Below are 23436 nucleotides of genomic sequence, written 5' to 3'. Positions count from 1 at the left end.
CTGGAACCCGCACGAAAGCGCACGCCTCGCGCAGAATTTCTCGTTTAGAAAGCGAGAATAATCAGTATTTTGAAATTGATTCTATTCAATCAAGAACGAAATCCTGTTGTAACCGGTTTTCAAAGCGAGTTTCTATGCCCACCTCATTACGCGGGGAGGACGTGCGAACACGCACGCACACACTCACACAGAACAGAGCGGAACTTTCCGACAGGAAGAGACGGAGCAGTTCTGCTAACCTCATCGGCTGTCTCACCGAAGGGGTCACGCCTCGCCTTGCTTTACAGCACTTGTTTCGGCTCTACTATCTCTCTTGTTATGAACAGACTTCCATTTGTCTGAAACGAGCAGCTGGGTTTGGGCTATGAGCTTTGTTTACTTTTTATGTGCAATCCCTGATCGCCGGGGCGCGGACAAGTGTTTGCGGCGTACGGCCCGTGGCTTGATTGCTTGCATGGGACGCGGAAATGGCTGCGCGCAGGAGCCCATAAACCTTGTAGATGCTCAGCGTCGTAAAAATCCGCAACTTTTTTTTGCACTGCTGGTCTTCTCGTAAGGAGCGCCACTTAGTTTTGCTTGTTACATTGTTCTCCCGTCCTTGCGTCTCTGCGTATGCCGTTTAAGAGCATTTATGGTCCCTTTGACGCGCGGGGAAAAAAAGATGCCCATTACCTTTCGGCCAACCTCATTTCCTCTACCATTCTGCACACTTTTTCCTCTCTACTGCTTGTAGTGGGGGAAGTAACGCGTAGTCGTGCTCGGACTTATCCTGGACCTGCCACTACCTTCTGTTCCTAATGCGTCTCGAGTGTAAGCGCACCATTCGACGCAACGTTGTGCCCACGCCCACTGGCATTACGCGGGATCACTGTCTTTTACGGACGAACACACAAACTAGCAGGCAGTGAGGAACCCGTGGTTACGAAATTGCGCACCACTGTTTCACTTTCCCCTCTCTGCCTAAATACTCGAAAGAGAGCATGGGGCAATAATGGAAGCGCTCCAATTCGCGGAAGCCCGCAGACGTCGGTAATCGACCGTGCGACGTTTCCCGAGGCCCTTTCTGCTCCCCGGCGCCGTTTCCTTTCTCCCAGAGACAAACAATTCAAGCGAGCTAGAAGATACCTCTACCGTCTTGAATTCGAGACCAGAGTGCGCGACATTAGCAACGCTCAAGGACATCAGGCGGCGCACTGGGCGTAAGATAATTTGTCAGCCGATGAGCGTGCGGTGGCGACCGATGCTCGTGAAAAGTGAATGGTGCGCGCCTTGCGACGCGCCATTGAGCCGAACCAAACGGAGAGGCTTCCCGAAGCGTCGGCCCCCCCCCCCCCCCCCCCCCCCCCCCCCCACACACACACCACACACACACACACACACACACACACACACACACACACACACACACACACACACACACACACACACACACACACACACACACACACACACACACACACACACACACACACACACACACACACACACACACACACACACACACACACACACACACACACACACACACACACACACACACACACACACACACACACACACACACACACACACACACACACACACACACACACACACACACACACACACACACACACACACACACACACACACACACACACACACACACACACACACACACACACACACACACACACACACACACACACACACACACACACACACACACACACACACACACACACACACACACACACACACACACACACACACACACACACACACACACACACACACACACACACACACACACACACACACACACACACACACACACACACACACACACACACACACACACACACACACACACACACACACACACACACACACACACACACACACACACACACACACACACACACACACACACACACACACACACACACACACACACACACACACACACACACACACACACACACACACACACACACACACACACACACACACACACACACACACACACACACACACACACACAAGCGCGCGCGCGCGCGCTTTGTTGCCACTGGTTGAAGGGGGCACAGCACACGCCAAGAAGCGTGCGGAGACAACTAAGAGTGCGCAAAATAAAAATGGGCAGAAACAGAAGGAAATTATTTCGTGTCTTGATTCGAAGCCAGATTTGAAATTTATGGCAGCATGCAGTTGGACACAAATCACAAAAAGTGAAGCAGAATCGACATTTGAGCTAGTTGGTATTGCTTCTCGTAAACATATATGAAGCGCACTCGGGACAACGGAAAAGGAAGACCAAACAACACAAGCGCTTACTCGCAACTGGGCGTTTATTCAAGAAACACAAAAAGAAAAAAAAAACACAAATAAAACAAAAACCTTCACGCAGGCTCATCAAGAAAAGTGCTCATGCAGGCGCGTCAAGATCACAAAACTCCTTTTCATGCAGAACCACGATGGGGTCGGCAACACGCGTGTGCCGATTCTTACGGATGTGATAGGTCTCTGAAACCTCTCTGGTTAGCCGATTAGGGTGCCGAAACAAGATCTTGGTTTGATCAAGCAAAGGCTTGCAGCCGCTGCATTTCGAACAGTGCTTAGCGAGCCACAGTAAAAAATAAAGCGGACAGCATATTTAGCAGTTGAGAGTGATAGTACACAAAGTGTCCTACTAGGATGTTACAAGATTTAAGGGAAGACCAAAAATATAGAAAATATGAAAGCTCAAAACAAGTTAATTCTTGTGAAAGTTTTCAGTTTGCGTGCATGTTTTATTTTTCACTGAACTGCATTCTGTCTCGCGTGTTTTGATCGGTAGTTGAACGCCAAAGACACTGAGCCACCGCGGTTGGTCGCGGTGTTGTGACGTTGGAAAGTGCCTCGAAAAAAGGTGCCACCACGATGCAAGGTACCAGGGCTTTTATGCAATGGTGCTAAGCCCGGCAATGGAACAGTACATTTTGTCTTCCGTACGCTTTCTTCAAGATGTTTATTTCAGTTCAAAGAATTCCAAGACTATAGAGGTAGTTAAGAATTGGGACCTCCTGCAGTTTGTAAAAATGGAGTATTTGTAAAACGGACTGCACAAAATGATCAGAAGCAAGTAGACAATGGTATATTGGCTCGAGAAGTGAAAATGCAGAGGACACTCCCTCACTCACTCACGTGCGAGCGAGAGTGTGCGAGAGCGCGCGAGAGTGTGCGCGTGTGTTTATTCACTATCTCCTGCCGTGAACTTTCACAAATGAATTGCGAAATCAATTGTGCGTTGTAGTTCCCGCGGATCGTAACTGAAATAAACTTCTAGCTTACTGCAAATTTCTTACTATTAACGAGAAAATTTCTCGCTGGAACTAATGAAACTTCATTATCCAAGCAGCAGAAGAAAATATTAGGAACTCGAATTGTGTTTAACGTCAGCTTCCATGGTGGACAGCGGGTAGGCTGTTTGTTTCTTGACACTCAAAAAAGAGTGCAAAGCCTCTGGGTGCTTGCCGACTACACTGGGCCTGGCTTTAGGAATGGGGAATAAAAGGGAATGATCGGTGCCAAATGAGCTGAAACAGGTACTTTACTTTTCTCGCGTTAAGAATTGTCCTTTCATTTTGATTGGCGAGACGGGAACCGGTGAGCGACATTGAACTTGTGCTTCCACGCTCTGCCGAGTCGTCCGTTGGACCAGCATCGCTGCCATTGGTTGAGCGCATGCAGAGAGTACTGCAACGCCAAGTGTCTGCATTGCATGAACGATGGAATAGGATTCCCCCGGAGATGCGCGCCAGGTTCGAGTTTACTTTTACGCAAAATTTTTTTGTTTCCACTTCCTCTCCAGAGAAGCCACCCGCGTCTTTAAAAGCGTATGTTATGTATGCAACATAGGCAGGTTATCCATGTAATCCTGGTGAACTATGAATAGCAAGATCAAATCTAAGAATGCAGCTCCAACAGAATGCAGGTGCTTTTGTGGGCAGCCTGTGGGAATGATTTTCTTGAGCCGTTGCAACCAGCTTCAGCAGTTGTGTGCAAAAACTGATTGACAAAGGGCACACGTATGCACAGTCACTGTAGTACGTTCCGCACGGTTTCGATCATTAGTGATTGGAAAGCCTGCGAGAGTCCTGTACTATCTTAGTCTGTGTTAGAGATTTTTTTGCCCCAGTGCACAACCATCCGGTTTCCGAAATCCGCATCGTGGTGGCGGCCACTGTGCTGGGATTTTGTGCCGGAGAAATCTTAACTGAAACTGCAGCACACTGAAACAGTAGTTGCTGGCCCCCGGGTCAGAATGGGGAAGGCGAACGAACCGACGAGACGCAGGAGAGCCGCAGGAAAAGGGAGAACAACCGGGAGCCGATACGGTAGTTCTGGCTCGGAGGAAGAAATGCACGTGGGCACGAGATGCAATGCAAACAGAGAACCGCTGTTTTATTACAGTCGCTCTGGAGACGACAGGAATGGAAGCGTGGTCTGGAGTAATGCAGATCGGGTTGCAGTGGTGAGGTCAGTGATTAGCAGGTGTGTGCCTATTGAAGAACAGCCCAACGGCTGACACCACTGGACTTGGGGACAAACGAGCACGTAGAATGCAGACTTGAGGCATAAGACTACCGCATGTGGCTGCCGCTGGTCAAAAGCCATACGAGTGGAAAATTTCTATTAGAGTTTTCGCGGGTAGTTGCCTCTGCCCTGCAGTGAACTTAACTGGGCTGCTGACGGTTACATACCGAAGTAAAAGGAACAGTTAGTATTCGCAACTAAGACGCGCGTCGATTGGCTTCAGTCGCGGTTGTAACGTAAGCGCTTGCCCCTAACCTGAAACAAAAGTTTAGCCTTTAAGATAGAAAAAAGTACAGGTGTCTGCACAGACTTTCGGAACACGCCTGCCGTGAAGAATACAGCAGTCAGGCACGAATGAAAGAATTGAGAGGTCCCAATAGCACTGGTACGAGCAGACGACTGCAACATACCATTTCAAGCTGTCCGCCCATGCCGCTATGTAGATTTTTCGCGCGGCAGCCGGGTTCCGAAAAATTGTGCTCACCGGTAGGCTGGTACCGGCTAAATAAAAAAGAGCACACCTTGCGGTACGAAAGAAAAACAAACAATACAGTAACACATAAGTATGAACTGCAGCGAGGCCATCGTCAAGGTTATTTGCCCGAAAGTTCTCCCCTTCCACCCCCCAAGGTCCTTATATTAAATAGAGCTAAAAAATTGCAAAATTGGTCGCTTAGCCTGTCAAAGGTTAAAAGTGTTAAGTGAATGTTTAATGAAAAACTAAAGTCTGGCCCCGCACCGGCGACGCGCCAAGGCAGCAGGCTTTGAGAAGGGCAACTCAGCCGCGAATGAACTGCTCGAGGCTGCGCTTCTCGATGGCGGTGGCGAGCCAGGGCTGGAGCAGGAGCTCCTCGAGGAACCAGCGCTGCCAGTCGCGGCCCACCGAGGACACTACGATGTGGCGGCCGCCCCCGCGGTCCACGCCGCGCCGAATGCGAACCTCGTGCACGCCAGACCAGACTGCCAGCAGACTGACCACCTCGTCCTGACCGTGCAGCAACATGTCCTGGAAGCCCGGACTGGTCACCTGCGGCGCAACGGGCAGTCTCATCATGCACCAACCGCCGCGGCCAGAAGAAAGGGAAGGACGCACTATCGTGGTGTTGGGTAGCGGTGCGTGCTATCGGCAATGGATTAATTGAGTGGACATGACCACGCAGGATATATGCTGCCAACTGGGTACGGGCCTCCCGACAATCTAGGAGCTCTTGGCGCTACTCAATGCTGCAACATGTGCCCAGCTAAGCTCTACGTAGCCGAAGGGTCGGGCTCAGAGGATAGCGAAAAAGTTTGGTTTTAAAGTCGGGAGAAAAGAAAAACCCGTGAAATCTCAGTAGAACGGAACGGGTGGGCTACGTTTTTTTTTTTCATTAGGCAACCTGTGGCTAGCGGGCCAGGGAGCGGTAGAGAAATTGCGAAGGCGAATAGGAAGTTCAGTAGCTGGCCGCTTTTTCTTGTGCTGGCGAAGATGCTCGCAAGTGTGATCATTACCGGAGTGTAGATTACCTGAGCGATATGCATGCAACTTGTAGTAGCGATTAAACTCAAACGGTTGCGTACCGGGCTGCTTACACATGTTGCTTTCGAAGACTCACTAAGTTAACGGTCATGAGAGAAAGGCAAGAGGAAGTAAAGGAAAGAGAAGAGGGCACGCCGTTATTGTCCGGTGTTCAGACCTTGCAGGTGACAGAATGTTATTGTTTCACGTGTAAACATACCATGCTACAGAAATTCCAGGACTGCTTGCAGTGGAAATAGAATTGGCACTGCATACATCCGCTACAGCCTGTTTTGTTGACACTGTCCATAACTTCGAAAGAGTAAGCGACTTATGTATTGAGATTGTAAACTTCGTAATGATTTAGAATATAACACAATGGAATAAAACATTTTAGCATGCTAGGTAAATATGTAAAAAAAACTTGCTGTATAGGCAAATTTTAACTGCGGAAATTAACCTAAGTGCAAGTGATTGCATGAGGAAAGTTGCAAGAGGCCACGCAAGAAACGAGCCGCCAATTTAAAGGATTTAACCCTTGACGTGGACGACTGCCATGAGAAAAAAAAAAACCAAGTATAAACACAAGCACTAACGCAAGTATAGGGATAGGAATACGCTCACAATACACTCGAGGAAATAATAACTGAAGAAGAAATATTTGCCTTCTCAGTATTGACACGAAGAAATCGACAGGTCCAGACAATATACCGAATGCATTGCTTAAACGTTACGCTGAATGGATTTCGAAATACCTGCTATATTAATACAAGAAATCAATAGAAACTGGAGAACTACCAGAAATGTGGAAAACAGCTAAGGTAATTCCGATGCATAAATCAGGAGACCCAGCCAATGTTTCCAACTACCGTCCTATTTCTCTTATATCTACGGTCTGTAAAATCCTAGAACATTTAATTTTTGAAGCACATTACAACGTTTGTTGAAGACCACAAATTAATTATTCCCAATCAACACTACTTCCGAAAAGGTTTGTCTACGACGACACAAATACAAGAAACGGTCCATGACTTAGCTATGACAATCAATAAAGGGGGGGGGGGCAAACAGATATGATTTTCCTTGATTTGTCAAAAGCCTTCGACCGAGTATCTCATCCTAAGGTTCACTATAAGCTAGTTCACTTCCTTGGTAATGGTACAGGTAATTGGTAATGGTACATTTCACTTGTTCGTTCTGTGCTAGAATACAACATTATTACTTGGCTGCCCTACACTAAACAATATATTGATAGATTAAAAAGTGTCCAGAGAAAAGTTGTTAGATTTATTTTCAACAAATACAGTCGTCACGAATCTCCCACACTGCTTCTGCAAAAAGCCGGGCTCTCTACAATCCACACACGAGCCAGACTGCTGCGGCTTAAGTTTCTGTTCCTCCTTTTGAATGATCGCACCAAACGTGATAAGACTAGATAGCTGAGCCTAACACACGTGTGACAAGAACAAAACATGAACACCTATCCGAATACAGATACCGTAGTGATAAATTCAAATTTTCATTTTTCCCACATGTGATTCATGAGTGAAATATGTTGGCTCCAGAAATTGCGAACCAGATGTCCCCTGAAGCATTTGTATCGAAGCTAACAAACCATCTTGAAAATTATTAACAGTGTCACCATGTGCGTTTACGTGTACCTTTGAGTAAAATGAAAAAGTTCCTTCTCTGCGGTTTCTCTTTTTCTTTTTTTTCTTTCGCACTTTTTCATATTATGTAAACTCGATCCTGTTACGGTCTCTAAGTGAGGCCAACAGCATGTACTAAATAAATAAATAGCCTTAGTGTAACGCGTAAGATGTTCAGTATGAAACGCTCCAACGCCCCACTGTGAGACAGTGCGACCGGTGTTGTGTTCTACACGAAAAATATAAAATAGAACATTTTTCATGGTGCACCAGTAAATGAACAAAAATGATATCGAGAGGGCTCACCTTGATGCGCACGGAGTTTCCTTCCTGAATCTCCTGCACTGGCTCGTGCAGTCTGGCATCGCAAGGGAGGCCCAGGTGGCACAGATCGCAGAAGATAGATAGCATGCTGTACGTTCTGAGCGCGGCCATTGTGAGCGTGTGTGTTTGCGATGACCAGCTGCAGGAGTCGCAGTTGGGGAAGACGACAGACGTACTGCTGACGTAACGGAAAAAGGATGTCACGTAACGGCCAGGAGAGGGTGCTCCCTTGCCATTAGCTTTAGAGTCTTCAGCTCCTGCTGACTTGATGAAGAGAGTCTCCAAACAAAGTCTACAGATGCGGGCGCAGCGAACACCTGCGTCCTGAAGCAGCAAGTCTTCCTTCACAGCCCATTTCAGTACCACTTCAAGGGCGATGCTTTTGGCAGACAGCTGTGGTGAAGCAGGAGGCAGCTGACTGTCCAGGCAGGCGATCAGAAGGTTGCCTTGCCTGTACGGCACCTCGCTGCGAGGCGCACTTTCCATGACCAAGAGAATGACGTCCGAAAATGTCCAGGGAAAGCTGGAGCAGGTCTTGTGAGCATTAGAGTACGTCACCATGAAACATGCGGACGCCATTCTTAGCAGAACTGTCTTTCGCTCCTGCACAGAGAGAGCGCCTTCCAGGTGACACGCCTCGTCAACTTTTTTGAAAAATCTCTCCCTTGTCGACTCCACTATGGCACGGTACTGCTTAGTGACGAGAACTTCCACGTTGCTCTTTTCGTAGTGGCTCTTGTTGAAGCTGGAGGTGTCGTTGATGAAGCCGGACACAACTTCTGCTTCAGTCTTGATGCCGTACTGCTTCAGTATGCGGTCCATATCGGACTCGTACGCCGCTAGCAATTGCTCCACAACGCACTTGTAGATCACCCAGCCGTGGAATTCGAGCAGCTTTATGTTGCTTCGGCCGTCGACTAGGTGGCTGCTGAAGCTGGTGCTAACTACAGACTCCAGGAACCTTTGAAATCTGTAGAGGTGGCCAAGAACCCGGTTTGAACGGTAAGTGTTCTTGTGACATCCCTTTTCCATGAAGTCCGGGTATTCTTGGGGCCTTTCGTGTTTCTCTAACGCGGCGGCCACCCCGGTCTTCGCAAAGTCTAGGCAGGTCGAGATTTTGGTGGCTATGGACAGACACTCTTCCGAAAACACGCCGTCCTCAAGCTTGTCGGCCACTGCTAGATGGGCGTTGGACATAACGCCAACGTTGTCGTTCTTGATGTAGTCCGAGATGAATTGTGCCATGCCATCGACCTGGAAGGAGTACAAGGTAGAGTTAGTCGTGATTCCCAATTTCAGCCGCTGAAAGGTAGCAAGGAGTAGAACAGAAAGAACTGATGTTGGAATCCACCTCGTGAGACCTGCTTCGGTGCACCGTGCAATTTATTTGACTCCCGTCGCTAAGTAAGAGCCATCGTTTTCGTAATTACCAGACTCAGTTCGGAACGCTGCTGTTGAACCTTTTGTCCGTAAATCATGGGCTCTTTGTTGGGTCCCGGAAAGAGCAGACTCTTGTCCCATATGACAATGTACTCGTCTCCGTCCAAGTCGGAACCTGCAAAAAGATGGTAGTTAATATGTACGCAGCGACATTAGCCAACGAAATGGAGTTGGTAGATTCTGTATGTCAATTCTCTTAATGAGGGACATTTCGCCATATTCCCGCCATCCCTTATCACGAACAGCCTGTACTCCGGAGCCCACTGACTGGCTTGGAAGTGTGACTGTGGAGCAGGCGACTGGATATGTCTCTGACGTGCCTTTATCTGCGCTAGATGAAGCAGCTGGAAGCTGTCGGGCGATACTAATGGCCAGTCAGTGTAAGGGTCAGGCCACAAAAATTTGAACGAAGGCTCGGGAACGTCAGCTCATTTACCGCGAAATACATTGCACGGCAGTGAGTTTTTACACGCTCAGATATCTAATTAGTTCACGACTCCGCCACTCCCTTGTGTAGCAGCAAGCCTTATAGATTTCTGGCGATTGACACATACATCGTTTCGAGAAATATTACGAGAAGTGCGGGCAATGCGCGATAATGTGAAATTCCGGAAGCATTACCAACAGCGCAGAAGAATTCCTTGCGGGCAAACAGACTTCTTGCTTTCATATCGGAGCTACCTGCATACGCGACTCATTATAGGGTGATAAGTTTGCCGTACTTCTGGTTTACAACACAGGGCAAGCCCCAAGCACTAGAGTGCGTTTGTTTAGGGACAACAGTAAAATGCATGGTATAGACATCCTGATACCCGCGCAGTAAAGTCAGCCACGCAGGTAATTTTCTGTAGAACTTAAGTTAGACCTAGCGGAGGTACTATTGACCGAATAGCTGCCAGCTTTCGCACACTTCACAACGCAAAATTGGAGTATAGGCAGTCTGCAGTGCCCAGGCGGCGCTGAAATTGTTCCGCCGCGCACGTAAAAAAAAGCTGCCGTAAGCCAATTGGGCTGCGATAAAAGATAGACCACGTTCTGAACGATTAGAGGCGCGCGTTTGGGCTACGTCGACAGCACTTTAGCGAGGAATGTTATCAGTAAGCTGACGAGCGCCACATGCGGCTTCGACATAGTGCGGAAGCTCGTGGTTATAAGCGCTGGCAGACAGCGTGGAAAAGCACTACGGGTGCGCCAGGAGATGCTTGCCCCTCTGGCTATAGACTGGGTGATCCGGCGCTGTTGTGTACACGACAAACTACATGGCAGGTTGCGTATACATAAGCTGTAAAATGAAATTACCGAGGACTTCATGGCAGTACAGGTGAACGACCGAATGAAAAACCCATGGAAGGATAAAAAAAAATATGTTCAAATTGCGCGCTTGTCGAGTGCGGCCGGTGGTACACGGATTGAACGAATACGCTCGCCGCTTCTACTGTCCGGCTGCAGCGCTTTCTACCGTTAGAGCTAGTCTTATGCGACGCCGACTAGGGTCAGTGGGCGCAGCTGACAGCACTGAAACCGTAGTGGCGGCTCTTAAAGTCAATCACGGGTGACCGAGTAAGCCTTGACCATGCACTGTACGCGTACGGAGAGGGCGCGGCCGTACCAAAGGCGACCAGAGAAAGCGCACCGGCTTGCGCAGCAAAGCGGTTCGCTGCATGCTTGCCTGCCATTTCGTCGGGGTGTGGCCTGAAACCATTTGCCGGGAACACGACGCAGTCTTTGATGCGATGCAAGGCCGGGACATCCACTGCGGTGAATTTTCTCACGTCGCCGGGGTGCAGACAGGGGCACTTTGTCACGAGCACGGTTCCTGTAAAAAAGCAGGGACGCTTCGTCGAAACTGCACCGCAACGGTTGTCCTCAAGCGAATGGAGGTGAAACACTGCATAAAGAAGTGGCGCATATGTATAAAGGTAAGTGCACATAGAAATCATAGCTTCTTTTTTTTAATAGTGACATCAACACGTGTGCTGCCTGCCAAACTTCGGAACATTCTTCTGGTGAGCAACATTCATCATTCGTATAGTGCGGTCCCTGAGCCGACGATGTGAACCGAACGCCAACGGATTACAGGCACCACGAGGGTATGCACAGAATAAAAATAACCCTGAAGCTTCCCTTGCGATGGTCACAGTGCAGTGCCACAGCACGCACGCCACCTGCACAGAGTGGCACTGCTACATCGTTTGCCAGCGAAACCGCCTACGCTTGCGTGGCACCAAAAGGCATGGAGGGCTTAAAAAAAAAGGTGCAAAATCAGCGCGGGTGCTGGACATCCCCCAAGCACGAGCAACCAGATAAAAGTAGAGAGACAAGCAGTGGCACCGCAAGGCGGCAGCCTCTGCGTGAAGCGGGGCACCAAGCCTGTGATATAGCGCATTGTCCTGCATGCAAGAAGTAGGGAAACCTGCAGTGGTGGTCGTTTCTCCAAGTGCTTTTGCAAGCATGTCAGTGGGCGCAACCTGAGATCAGCTTCCCGGATATAAGGGCTGACGTATGTGAAAACTAACGAGGCGCAGTGAATAGACTTGCTCGAGGATGGAGCGGCAATGGGACGAGGAGCGCGTAGGGTATGATTGCTATTTGGAGAACGTTCAGAAGTGTTTCTGCTGTAGCCTTTTCTAGTTCTCCCGGGAGGTCTGGCTAACCTGTGGTGCTTGAAGAAATTAGTAGGGCGAAGCTTAAGAGCAGACGCGATTTTCTCTTATTTCTCACCGACTGCCAATGCACATTCACATTACCGATCACATATTTTGATTAGAATCACAATTACCGATTATGGATTACCAATAATGAATCACTGTATGGGCTACATTGCACGACATGCTACGTCAATACATACTCATACGCGCTATTTGTTTCAGTGCAGTGAACACCATAACACCGCCTTTTCAGAAAATTCCATGCAATATAAGCATACTATTTTTTTAAATTGCTACAACATGAATACACACCCCAAACACACGTTACTATGTCATGCACACCACAACGCGTTCACTAGGCGCCCCTCTAACGCGCTTGAACCCAGGACACTTCGTGCTTATGCGCTGCGTGCAAACCTGGCACGCAGAGCGTCTGGGTTCGAGCACCTGTACCGGCTAGTTTCTTTTCTCATTTAAAACCTTTGGGATTTTTTCCCCGACTGATGCAGGGCGTCGGCCAACGCCGGGTTTCTAGCAGAACGAGTTACGATATCGCGTAAAATGACACCAAAAATCATTGGACAATACGATGAACACGTGCATAGAGGGCGTTAGTAGGAATATGCGTATAACTAAGCAAACAGGTCAGGAGGTATAAGGAATAACTTATAAGTTCCAACGGCTTTCAAGAATACCCGACGTCAGAAGGCACCCGGGACAATGGTATAGTGCGGAGCCTAAGGCTTACAAGGTGCGCATAGGCTATAAGATACTCTGTAGTGGAGGGCTCCGGATAAATTTTCACCACTCGGGGGTTCCTGAACATGCGCAGGCAGCTCTACTCTATCTAAACACAGCGGCTGAATTGGGGTTCGAACCAGCGAATTTAGGCACCGTAGGTTGATCTGAAGTGTTTGAGACTCCATTCCCACAGTAATGCGAGTATTTTTTGTACCTCTGGCATATTTGCACTTCGCCCACATCTAAACGCGGTCCCAAACACTCCCGTGCGTAGCAGAATGGTGCGGCCACAGCCACCGTGACGGGTACCTGACAGGATTGAAAACTCCGGGCCATTTTTGTGTCCAGTGGGCGAACCAAGTGAAGTGAACTGCACGAACACCTGGCCGTACTTCAGCGTCCTGGTCTCATCGAGCACACCGAACATGTTTCGACCTAAGTTGTGCGGTACAGCGATGCGAGACTTTGACAGGAGAGACTCTGGAATAAAGAAAAAAAATGAAGCGTACATTAAAACCGTTCACATGTCGATTCCAGAACTGTGGTATATACGCGAATTTATTACTTCATACTGCATAGGTTTATGGGGCGTTTAACGTTCTAAAGTGAATTGGGCTACGAGGGACGCCGCAGTGAAGGGCTCAAGAAAATTTGGGCCACATGGGGTTCTTTAACGTGCACTGACATCGCACAGTACACGGCACTCCGCCGAAATTCGGCCACCGCGGCCGGGATAGAACCCGCGTATTTCGGATCAGCAGCAGAGCGCCATAACCACCGAGTCTCCGCGGCGGCTTACTTCATACTGCACAGTTTCTGAGCTGTTTTTGCGGTGAAGTCTGCATATAGCGCCCGCCGCGTTTGAAAACAGCGTGTCAGTGGTTTACAACGGTTAGTGTGTGAAACCATTCGGAGGTCGTTGCGATTACTAAAGCTATTGCTGCCGAAGGCGGCGACAGGGATGTCTGGCTCACCCATGGATGTCCTGTAGACAGCAAACAGGATGGAGCGCACGAAGGGGTCCCGCGTGAGCGAGAAGCCGTGGCGCTGCAGCTGGCTGAAAGGGAGCGCGGGGCCCACGTACGTCTCGAGCACCTGCAGCGCGACGCTGTCGCTGACCAGGGCCTCGGTGAGGAGGGTCACCATGCTCTGCTGCAGGCAGAAGAACACCCGGCTGGGGACGCCCAACTGCTCGAGCAGCGTGATGAGCTGCCGGTTCAGGAACACGGGACCTGGCAGAACGGGGCACGCGATGGACGGTTGCAGAGTACGCTGCATGGGGCGGCTCGTACGACAACCAAGCCTACCGTAGGTTGCGCACATCGAAAGTTGCGTGTGCGCGCTTTGGATTAGATCAGAATCGAGGAAAAAAAATGACATGCCGCGCCTGCCGAACTGTAGAAACATCAGCCCAACCAAGTCCGCTGCAGGACAGCCCTCTCCCGCTGAACCCGAATAACCACCAGCATACTTCTTAATCTCTTCCGCCCACGAGACTGAATCAGGTGCACCTGCTACGTTTGCCCTGTGTTTGAAGCCACGCCGTTGATCTAAGGGACCACGGGTTGCCTTCGTATACATGCCCTACTCATTCCATGGCATGAAATAGGAACTCGCGTTTATTTCTTGTCCCGCTCTGCTCAATCCCCGTGTTTTAACGTTGCACGTATCATTTTACTCTGCGTACCGCGTTTCGCTGTGCTTAGCTTAATTTCAACCCTTTTCGTTAGACGCCATGTCTCTGCCCCACAAGCGAGTGTTGGCAAGATACAGCTATTGTATAATTTCCTCTTGGGGAACACCTGTATACGCATGTCCTGAGATTACCTCCTGTTGAGGCACATCGCATATGCTGTGCGCTCCATTAACATTACTTCAGCACGAAGTTTCGTTACGCACGACTGAAATGAGACGCGTGCGGAATGAAATATGGAGAAAAGGCATGTTGTGCACTTACGCGGAGCTGAAATTTTGATGACCTCAATGCACTCAGAGTTGACGCAGTTGAACTTGCGCATGCTTTTCCTCAGGACTAGCTGCCTTCCGGTGATCAGTGGGTTGACGCAGAGCATGCCTTTGTAGCCAGCGTAGCGAATTTGAATGGCAGACGGAACGACAGGGAGGCCGATCTTGTCGGTCACCTATTGAAGAAAAACATGTCATAGCCCGCACCATGGGGATTGATGTGGTACATGTTAGCAGCTTCCGCAAGCATTCGGCACACGCTTGAGAGAATCTGCATGGAGACACTAGCCTTCCGCTACCTTACGCGGCGATTACCTGTGGAAAGCCAGCAGCCCGAACGACTCGTTACTTTCTGGAGCCTCACGAAAATGAAATCCTCTAAAGCAGAAAAATCAACCGCAATGCTTCACAGCTTTCTAGTGGGCTGTCGAAAGCTGGTTTCTGATTGAGCACTGAAAAGTCGAAACCGCCAGAATATAACCAGGTGAAAGACACGGCAGACCGTTCGTTTCCAGGCTGAACCTTGTGCACTAGCCGCGAGGCAAAGTTTCAATGTCCGGAAAGCGACGAATGACTCGGAAAGGCAGGTCATGTAACTAAAGCTGGATGAATGAAACATGTGTTCGCAGCAACGAAGAGAGGCGCAGATGATATGTCAACGCGCCATCCGCTTGGCATGCGAAAAAAAAAAAACAGCTGCTTTCGGTGAAAGTGTCAGTTTCCGACTAGAACACATTTGTGCAAGGTTTGAGTCGCTAGTTACAATTTACGCTCACTTTACTGATTGTCATGTGTGGAACATTTCCTGGAGATTACAAATAGCTGTAAGGTGCGAGAATAAAATTCCGGGATCAATGAAGCGATCGAAAATTCTAGGATGACAGATTTTTGCACGCACGGAATGCGCTAAGAATGAATTTCGACGACCTCGGGGGATCTGGCATGATAACTTCGGTACATGAGGTTTTCTGTAACCTCCGGGGGGGGGGGGGGGGGGACCTGCGACTCTGCACTCAGCAGCCGAACGCTGTATATCCACTGAATAACTGCAACTACAATTGCAGGAGAAATGATTCGTAAAATTTACTAAGTGATTCGGCATTCGGGCGTCGATGCGAATACTGCGCGAACGTGTAGTAATGAAGGTGTTTATCAAGAGTACCAGTTTAAGCAGGTAAGTGACCTAGAACTTCGCTCACCGCCGTAAAAATATGGCCTACCTCTTTGAGAAGCTCGGGCGAAATCATGCCGATGCCGTCAGAGAAGATGTAATGTTCATCAGTCACTGGATGTTTTCCGCCCAAGATGTCGGGGACTTCATGCACAGAGTTGCTGAGCAGGGGAACCTGTACAGATTCTTCCGTAGACGAGAAACACTGTCCCATGCGGGCCATCTTTTTGGCAGTGCTCGCAATACCGCTGAAGTCGCCCATCCAGTAGCGAATCATGTCGCTGGAGTAGCCCTTTGCGTCCTAAGAAAAAGCACGAAACTTAATACCCATAGGACAATCGAGAGACCAATAAAATTAGTTTTGGATCGCATGCTGAGAGGCGTCGCACACATTCCCAAACGCATTATGGCGAAAACATCGTCTGATTGAAGGCTGTCCATTTTCACTGATCTTTTCTTGTATAACCATCACCTGCATTGTGTAGGTTATGGGTTTCCCCCTCAAGCCTCTTGAAATCACTCAGCCGAGGAGAGACCAAACAGTTTGCGGTTAAATGAAAACGCCATCCGCTGATGCTGCTCACTCGCAATCAGATACGAACAAGGTGCCAAAAGCTACTTTTTTTTAATCTCGACTGCAACGAACAAGAGAATGTGATAACGGTTGCGCAAGTGTAGTGTTCCAAAGACACCGAACTGATTTCAGCAAAAAGCGGTGCAAGCCATGCCTTAGTACGTACATGCCAGGGCACGATCGTAACAAGCCCGGGAATTGAGAACTGCCAACTCACCGTTGCGTAAAGCCAGGCCCCGTGATCCCGAAGCTGGCTGCACGAAGTGGCCAGGAGCCTGAACTGCCTGTTTCCGGCGATCAGGCCATCGCGGAGCGTGCTTGCGACAACCCGCTCGACGGCCATGTGCCGACAGTGGCCGGACATGAGCGAGTAGGACAAGTTCTGCATGTTGTCGTCGCGAAATGAGACACGCAGCGAGAACTCCGGGTCAAACTTGCGAAGAATCCTGTTCTCGCAGTGGATCTGCGGAGGAAGCAAAATGACCTTCGACGGAGTGACGATGCAGCGTCGAACCAGGCAAGTACCAGCGGGAGTCTTTGGTAGAGCGGTAGCTGGGGTGCAGAACTTTGCGAACAGCTTCGGCAGGCATGAAATGATGTCGACAATCTCGTGCTCTTCGATGGCGCTTCGAATGGCGTACAGAGCCAACTCGAGGGCAGGACCACTGGTGTGGCGAAGCCGTATCAACTCCTCTTCGAACTCTTCCAGCTTGTCACGAGCAAGTAAAGCCATTTGAGCGAATCCGTTGTGCCCTTGCTGTAGGACAGAACTCAAGGCGTAGCACGTTGGGAAGCAAAGATTCGGCTTAATCTTGCCGTCGCATCGCTTCTTGATCTCCCTCAGCTGGGCGCCAACCTTTTCCGTAAGCATGGGGCTGTACTGGAAAGTGGTCTCTGGCTTGCAGCGCGCACTGAGGCGACTTATCGCTTGTCGCGCTTTCAGCTTGTTCCTGAGAGTCAGCTTGACGACTGAGCTCCCGCCAATGTCGGAGCTGTGCATCAACCACCCGCAAGGACATCCCAGTTGGAAAACGCGGTCGTACCATACGCCATCTTCTGTGGATGCTTCCCACGCATTCACGTCGTCTGCACCTCGGTACAACAGCGGGACAGTGACGAGTTGGAGGTAGATGCCCACTGCATCGTGGAGGGTCTCAGCCTCGTTCACAACGACTCGGAAAATGCTGTGGTACGGTATCTCCAACTTGTACGAGCTGCTAGAATGCCTGCAGCCGTCGTTGTGGACTAGCATGAGCATCACTTGCAATAGTCGTTCGTCGTGCTTGAAAGCGCAACTCAGCACGAAGCCGGGGACGCCAGCTTGTGAATAAAGGACGTGGCTTTGGGCGAAAAGGCAGAGCCCAGCGAAGGTGCCGAACGAGAGAGATGCAAGGGGAATGTCAGTTTCGTGCGGCACCCAACCGCGCCAGAACCCGCGCTCTCGCTCCGGGATCAGCCACTGCAGATGGCCCCTGAACGGCATGATTCTGCCCAGGAGGCACCACTGCTGCGTTACCCTGGAACTTGCAGTCTGCAGCACGGTCTGCAGTTCGCTCGCGGGAACACCTCTGCTGCCTGTGTCGGGAAACGTGTAGGTGCACACGGCCTGGTAATACCTCTCCTCCGTGTGCGTACCCAGTTGTTGGGCGACATCGCTCATGTGAAAGCGCGCGGGCCAGGAGATGTCGATGGTAGTAAAAAATCTGCGAAGCAGCGAGACATACTGGTCGATCTCTTTGCTTTGCTCTTTCCACACAACGAGGAAGGCGAGGCTGTCCACCATCTCGGAAAGCCTGAAAGAGGAGTAATTCAGTCGGTAACGAAAGTGCTTTGGCATATACACCCACGCGCTTGTAACGAATAGTACAACGCGCGTTAGTACTGGTGTGTCACTCATGACCGAACAGCGAAAGACAAATGAGCAGACATCCATACACATGGTTTCCCGTTAAAGTTACTGTATACACGTCCAGATGACCGCGGGGAACAAACTCTGTACAACCGAGCTAAGTGGAACGGTTATTTACCACGCCCAGAAATTAATTTTGCGTACAATGCTTTGCGTACAGGAGACTTAGGTCGTGCGACTGCAGTCATGTATCGTGACAGTGGAAGTGTATGGGGTAGACATTTTCTTTGGGTTGCACGGGCCAACAAGAAAATGGCCGTCGGCTTTGCCCTTCGTACTGAGTCGACCCGTCGGTAGCCCTGTGATGCAAGGCAAAAATCACTCCTGTATTGCTCGTCTAATGGCACTAGTTGGTACCATAGGCGGTGAGAAGATCGACAAACAGACGTTGGCCATCTTTGTCTAAACTTTGCCGGGACGAACTTGTGCCCAAACAAGAAGAAAAGAACACGGCGGCGGCAGCTTATCGCGGCGGCCTCCGCGAATGCGCACGACCGGCCGTCGGGATCAGAATCCGTCGCTCTCGGCCGCGGCCTACGCATTTAACGACTAAAAATTCCAGACATACGCGGACATCGTCGCGATCTGCCCCTAACTTAGCAGAAGAGGTCTTGCGCGTGACAAATCCTTCTGAGCGGTACTATCGGATCTAGGGGCGTGTACGAAAGATAACGCCTCGCGCGCGAAAGAGAAGGAAGCTGGCGGCGATAAAAATGAAATTTAACGTAGAAAACTTACGCTGCATTAGAGTACGCTGTATTCGAACGCCCAGTTTCTGTCGTATTCCTTCCCGAAAAGTGAAACGCCCTTGTACCTCGTGACGATATCTCAAAGATTTAAAATCTCCACCCTGCCAATGGATGCAACCGCCTGTGCTTCGCACCGTAGATTACGATACGCGACATTCGGTATTAACGTCCCGAAGCGACTAAAGGGCTATGAGAGACCCCGTAGTGGAGGGCTTCGGATTAATTTAAACCACATAGGGTTGTTTAACATGCGGAGACATCTCCCCTTTATCGAAATGCGGGAGCTGAAACCGGTTCGAAACCGTAACCTTGGGCACCATAGGTTTATCTGGAGGCTTCCAAACACCATTCCCACGTGCACAACGTATCCTACGCCGGTAGCTACGAAGCAGGCACAGTTTCACGTTCACAGTTAGCGGATTTGCTTGTCTTCGTTTACGCAGATATTCATCGTCTTCAACGAACACGGGAAGACGAGGAGACTTACTTTGCTTTGACTACTGTTTGGCGTAAAACGTGGATTTAGCCGTAAAGAACGACTGTAAATGCTGTGAAGGCTTCCACACTGGCCTAACACCGAGCTTTCACTTGCGGTGAATGTATTGAAGAGGCGGAAAACGCACTAAAGAAATAACTTAATCTGCGCACAGAGGGGAGCATCGCGGCGCAGCTGTCGATTTCAAGATAAATCAACGTTTTGTGCCCAACACTAGCCAAGCAAAACACGAAACGTCGTCTTCTCGGAATTCCCGCGGTGGTTGAAGGGCCTTTTTTTTTTAAGAAGCACACTGACGCTACCTTTCCGGAACTGTAGGCAATATATTTAGAACGAATGACCGGCGTTATCTCATTGCGCGAGCCCATGGCGCACCGTGAACAGTGCGGCGGTAGCCTGGCACGTTCGCGGCTCAGCCGGCAGTGCTCTTTCGTTGGAAAAGAGCACGTGCTCGCGACCCGCAAATCACTATCTGTCGGCCACAAATACTGCAGCGTCCACGCTTGTGCATGGAGCTATTGGCCAACCGATCTCGAAACCGGTGGCTGCAGCCAGGCACCGCAGGCGCAGTTTAGAGCGCCCGTCGAGCCACTTGAGACAAGTGACGTCATCGACTACAGCAAAGCCTTAGCGTATCGTGCAGGCGAGAATCGCTCAAGAAACTGGACAGTGCCTGGAAAGCTTTGAGCCGACGATCGTTGCGGCCACGATTTGAGAATCATCTCCGTCAGCGGGCGAGGATAAAAACTGTCCAGTGCATAGCATAACGATCGTCTCACTAATACGTGCAGGGCTAGCACAATGTTCACGTCATGGTGGGCAGGATGGAAGGCGGAGCTGCTAGGTAGGGGTACAGGGAGTGTAGATGAGAGTTCGAAAACTAGCCTGAACTCGGAAGCAAGGAGGTCTCGAGTACAATGCGACAGCTACCACAACTGCAGGTAGCCAAGTTCGCTGTTCTATAGGTCATATGAACTTCGTCAAAGATGCGACGCGAAGTAGGGCGCAACAGTGGCGCTCGCCCAGGGCGCTGTTCGTAACTCGATAAACGATATAGATGTGCAAAAACGAGGGCCATGGTGGATTGCCTTGGGCGTCGTTCCGTGAGATCCTGACACGAGGCGCGAGCGGGCGGCGCGAACGATTCGCCCTACTGCACTGCTGAGAACCATTAGAGCACAACAAAACACGGACACGAGGGCGAAGCCCTTTACGGGTAGTCAACAGTGCGCTACACGGCCCTGCTCACCACGGGAGGTTGGGGCGAGTTATGGTAACAGCGAAAGAAAAAAGAAACAGACATGGACGTGCATAATTAGAGATGCCGCGAACATTGATGTCCAAGGTGCTCGCCCCGAAAGCGAGCGGCGACGACGCGGCGTTTGTCTAAGCAGGGTTGAAGGGCTGGAGAAGCTCTAAGAAGCTGGAAACGAGAGATGGCACACTGCGCACCTGTCGCACGAATATGCACTCTCGACTAATTCGCGCACAGTTGCTTCACCAGTCGCAAACACGCCCCGTAATTGCAAGCCCGTGCACTGCGCTAGTTAAATACGCACCGGAAGGCAAACGTTAGAAGCGTGTATTTCTAGCGTGCATTCTTCGACCGTTTCTCACGATTTTACGAAGCGCCTGCTTACCGCTACCGACGCTGACAGCAACGCACGAGCACCAAACCGTAGAGTAACCCTACTCAGTGTTAAGTACCCGCACCTCTAATAAAGTTATCACCTAACCCAGGCGACCCCATATGCCGGCCTCTTCACACGGCTGTTTATGTAGTACACTGCCTCCATTGGAAAGCAAAGACGCCCGTGTGCCGAGGTGCCAGCACACGCTCGATCGGGGCCGAAAAAGATCGGGGTCCTCTACTTCGTCGTCCCTCAATGCCTACAGTTCCCTTCTGGCGCCCTACGCCACGTAAAAGGCCATTAATAACCAACCAGTTCGGTAATAACAGAACACAAAGTCGCTTCCAACTGGTGGGCGCGGTGTACTCACCTCCGAGAACTTCAGCCGCTCGCTGATGGGCGTCAGTAAATGCATCACCTGCAGAAAAGGCCTGTATTTATCACCTCTCAGTGACGTCACTTCGGCAGTTGCATCAGTGGCGTTCTTTGGCACCTCTTTTATTATGTTGTGTTTTTTTTTCCCACTAGCCCCCTATCTGCTTCTTCCATCGATCTTCTTTTCCTAATGATAAGAGCCGAGCTCCTTACGTGCTTTTTTTTCCTCGGCGGCACACATGCGCATAAGTCGCTGCGTTAATGGGCGAAGAGCGTCAAGGCATATTATTTTTAATCCAAGTCTAAATAGAAAAAAATAAGAGGAACCTTAAGCTTCGGAAATCTTGTTTGGGCAAGTTGGTGATCGTTCATGTGAACTTCACAGCGCTAAATAGACAAGGACGAAATACGCGAAACGACAGGGACGGGCGCCCGATGGTCGCTTTGTGCCTTTCATCCTTTCATGTTTCGAGCTGTGAAGTCAACATGAGCTGAAGTTTCGCCTTAAGTGAAGACGCGACAGCGCCTTAACCTCCCCTTTTCTCTTTTTATTCCTTTTCTTTCCCATTTCTCACTGATTACCAATCCAAAATCACATTACCGATCACGGTCAACGATTACAATCACTATGACCGATCGCATTACCGATCACTAATAACAATTACCGATTAACAATCATTATCTAGGTTACACTGCACGACATACTACGCCAATACATCATCATCAGCCTGACTACGCCAACTGCAGGGCAAAAGCCTCTCCCATGCCCCTCCAATTAACCCTGTCTTTTGCTAACTGCAGTGACCGTCGTATACCCGCAGACTTCTTAATCTCAACGGCCCACCTAAAATTCTGCCCCACCCCCGCTGCACTGCTACGCTTACTTTCTCATGGAATCCACTCCGTTACCCTTAAGGACCAGCGGTTTTCTTGCCTTCGCAGTACATGCCCTGCCCAAGCACATTTCTTCCTCTTGATTTCGACTAGGATGTCATTAACCCGCGTTTGTTCCCTCACCCACTCTGCCTGCTTCCGGTCTCTTAAAGTTACACCTATCATTTTCTTTTTAAGTTACACAGGCTCGCTGCGTTGTTCTTAACTTAAGCTGAACTTTTTTCGTTAGCCTCCGCGTTTCTGCCCCATAGGTGAATACCGGTAAGTACAGGTGTTGTATACTTTTCTCTTGAGGGATATTCGTCTACTGCCACTCATGATCTGAGAGAACCTGAGAGAGTCGGCACAGCATACTCATATATATATATATATATATATATATATATATATATATATATATATATATATATATATATATATATATATATATATATATATATATATATATATATATATATATATATATATATATATATATATATATATATATATATATATATATATATATATATATATATATATATATATATATATATATATATATATATATATATATATATATATATATATATATATATATATATATATATATATATATATATATATACAGTTTGTTTCGGTACATTGAAGCACCATAACACCTCCTTTTCATTCCGTGCAATTTATGACGCCTAATTAGCATATCCATATTTGTTTAATTTTCAATTACTTTAACATCAGTACACATCCCAAACGCACGTTACTAAGTGGTACACACCATTACGCTTTTACTACAGGTGTCCCTATAACACACTTCAACCAGCGACCCTTCGTGA

General features: G+C 49.2%; 1 protein-coding gene across 1 annotated transcript; it reads right to left on the bottom strand.

The window, feature by feature from the left end:
* Window positions 1–4400: 4400 nt before the first annotated feature.
* On the bottom strand, window positions 4401–21770 carry LOC144113972 (uncharacterized). Its single transcript, XM_077647390.1, has 10 exons — window positions 21723–21770; window positions 16785–18360; window positions 16043–16294; window positions 14815–14998; window positions 13832–14089; window positions 13167–13337; window positions 11138–11284; window positions 9459–9583; window positions 8011–9282; window positions 4401–5584 (listed from the first exon to the last, which is right to left on the bottom strand). The coding sequence occupies exons 2-10, from the start codon at window positions 18348–18350 to the stop codon at window positions 5336–5338; spliced, it is 4224 nt and encodes a 1407-aa protein (XP_077503516.1). The 5' UTR covers window positions 18351–18360; window positions 21723–21770; the 3' UTR covers window positions 4401–5335.
* Between the last annotated feature and the right edge of the window lie 1666 nt (window positions 21771–23436).

The sequence above is a fragment of the Amblyomma americanum genome, chromosome 1 (assembly GCF_052857255.1).
Source record: "Amblyomma americanum isolate KBUSLIRL-KWMA chromosome 1, ASM5285725v1, whole genome shotgun sequence".
Classification (NCBI taxonomy): Eukaryota; Metazoa; Arthropoda; class Arachnida; order Ixodida; family Ixodidae; genus Amblyomma; species Amblyomma americanum.
This window is presented reverse-complemented; position numbering and strand designations above follow the sequence as displayed.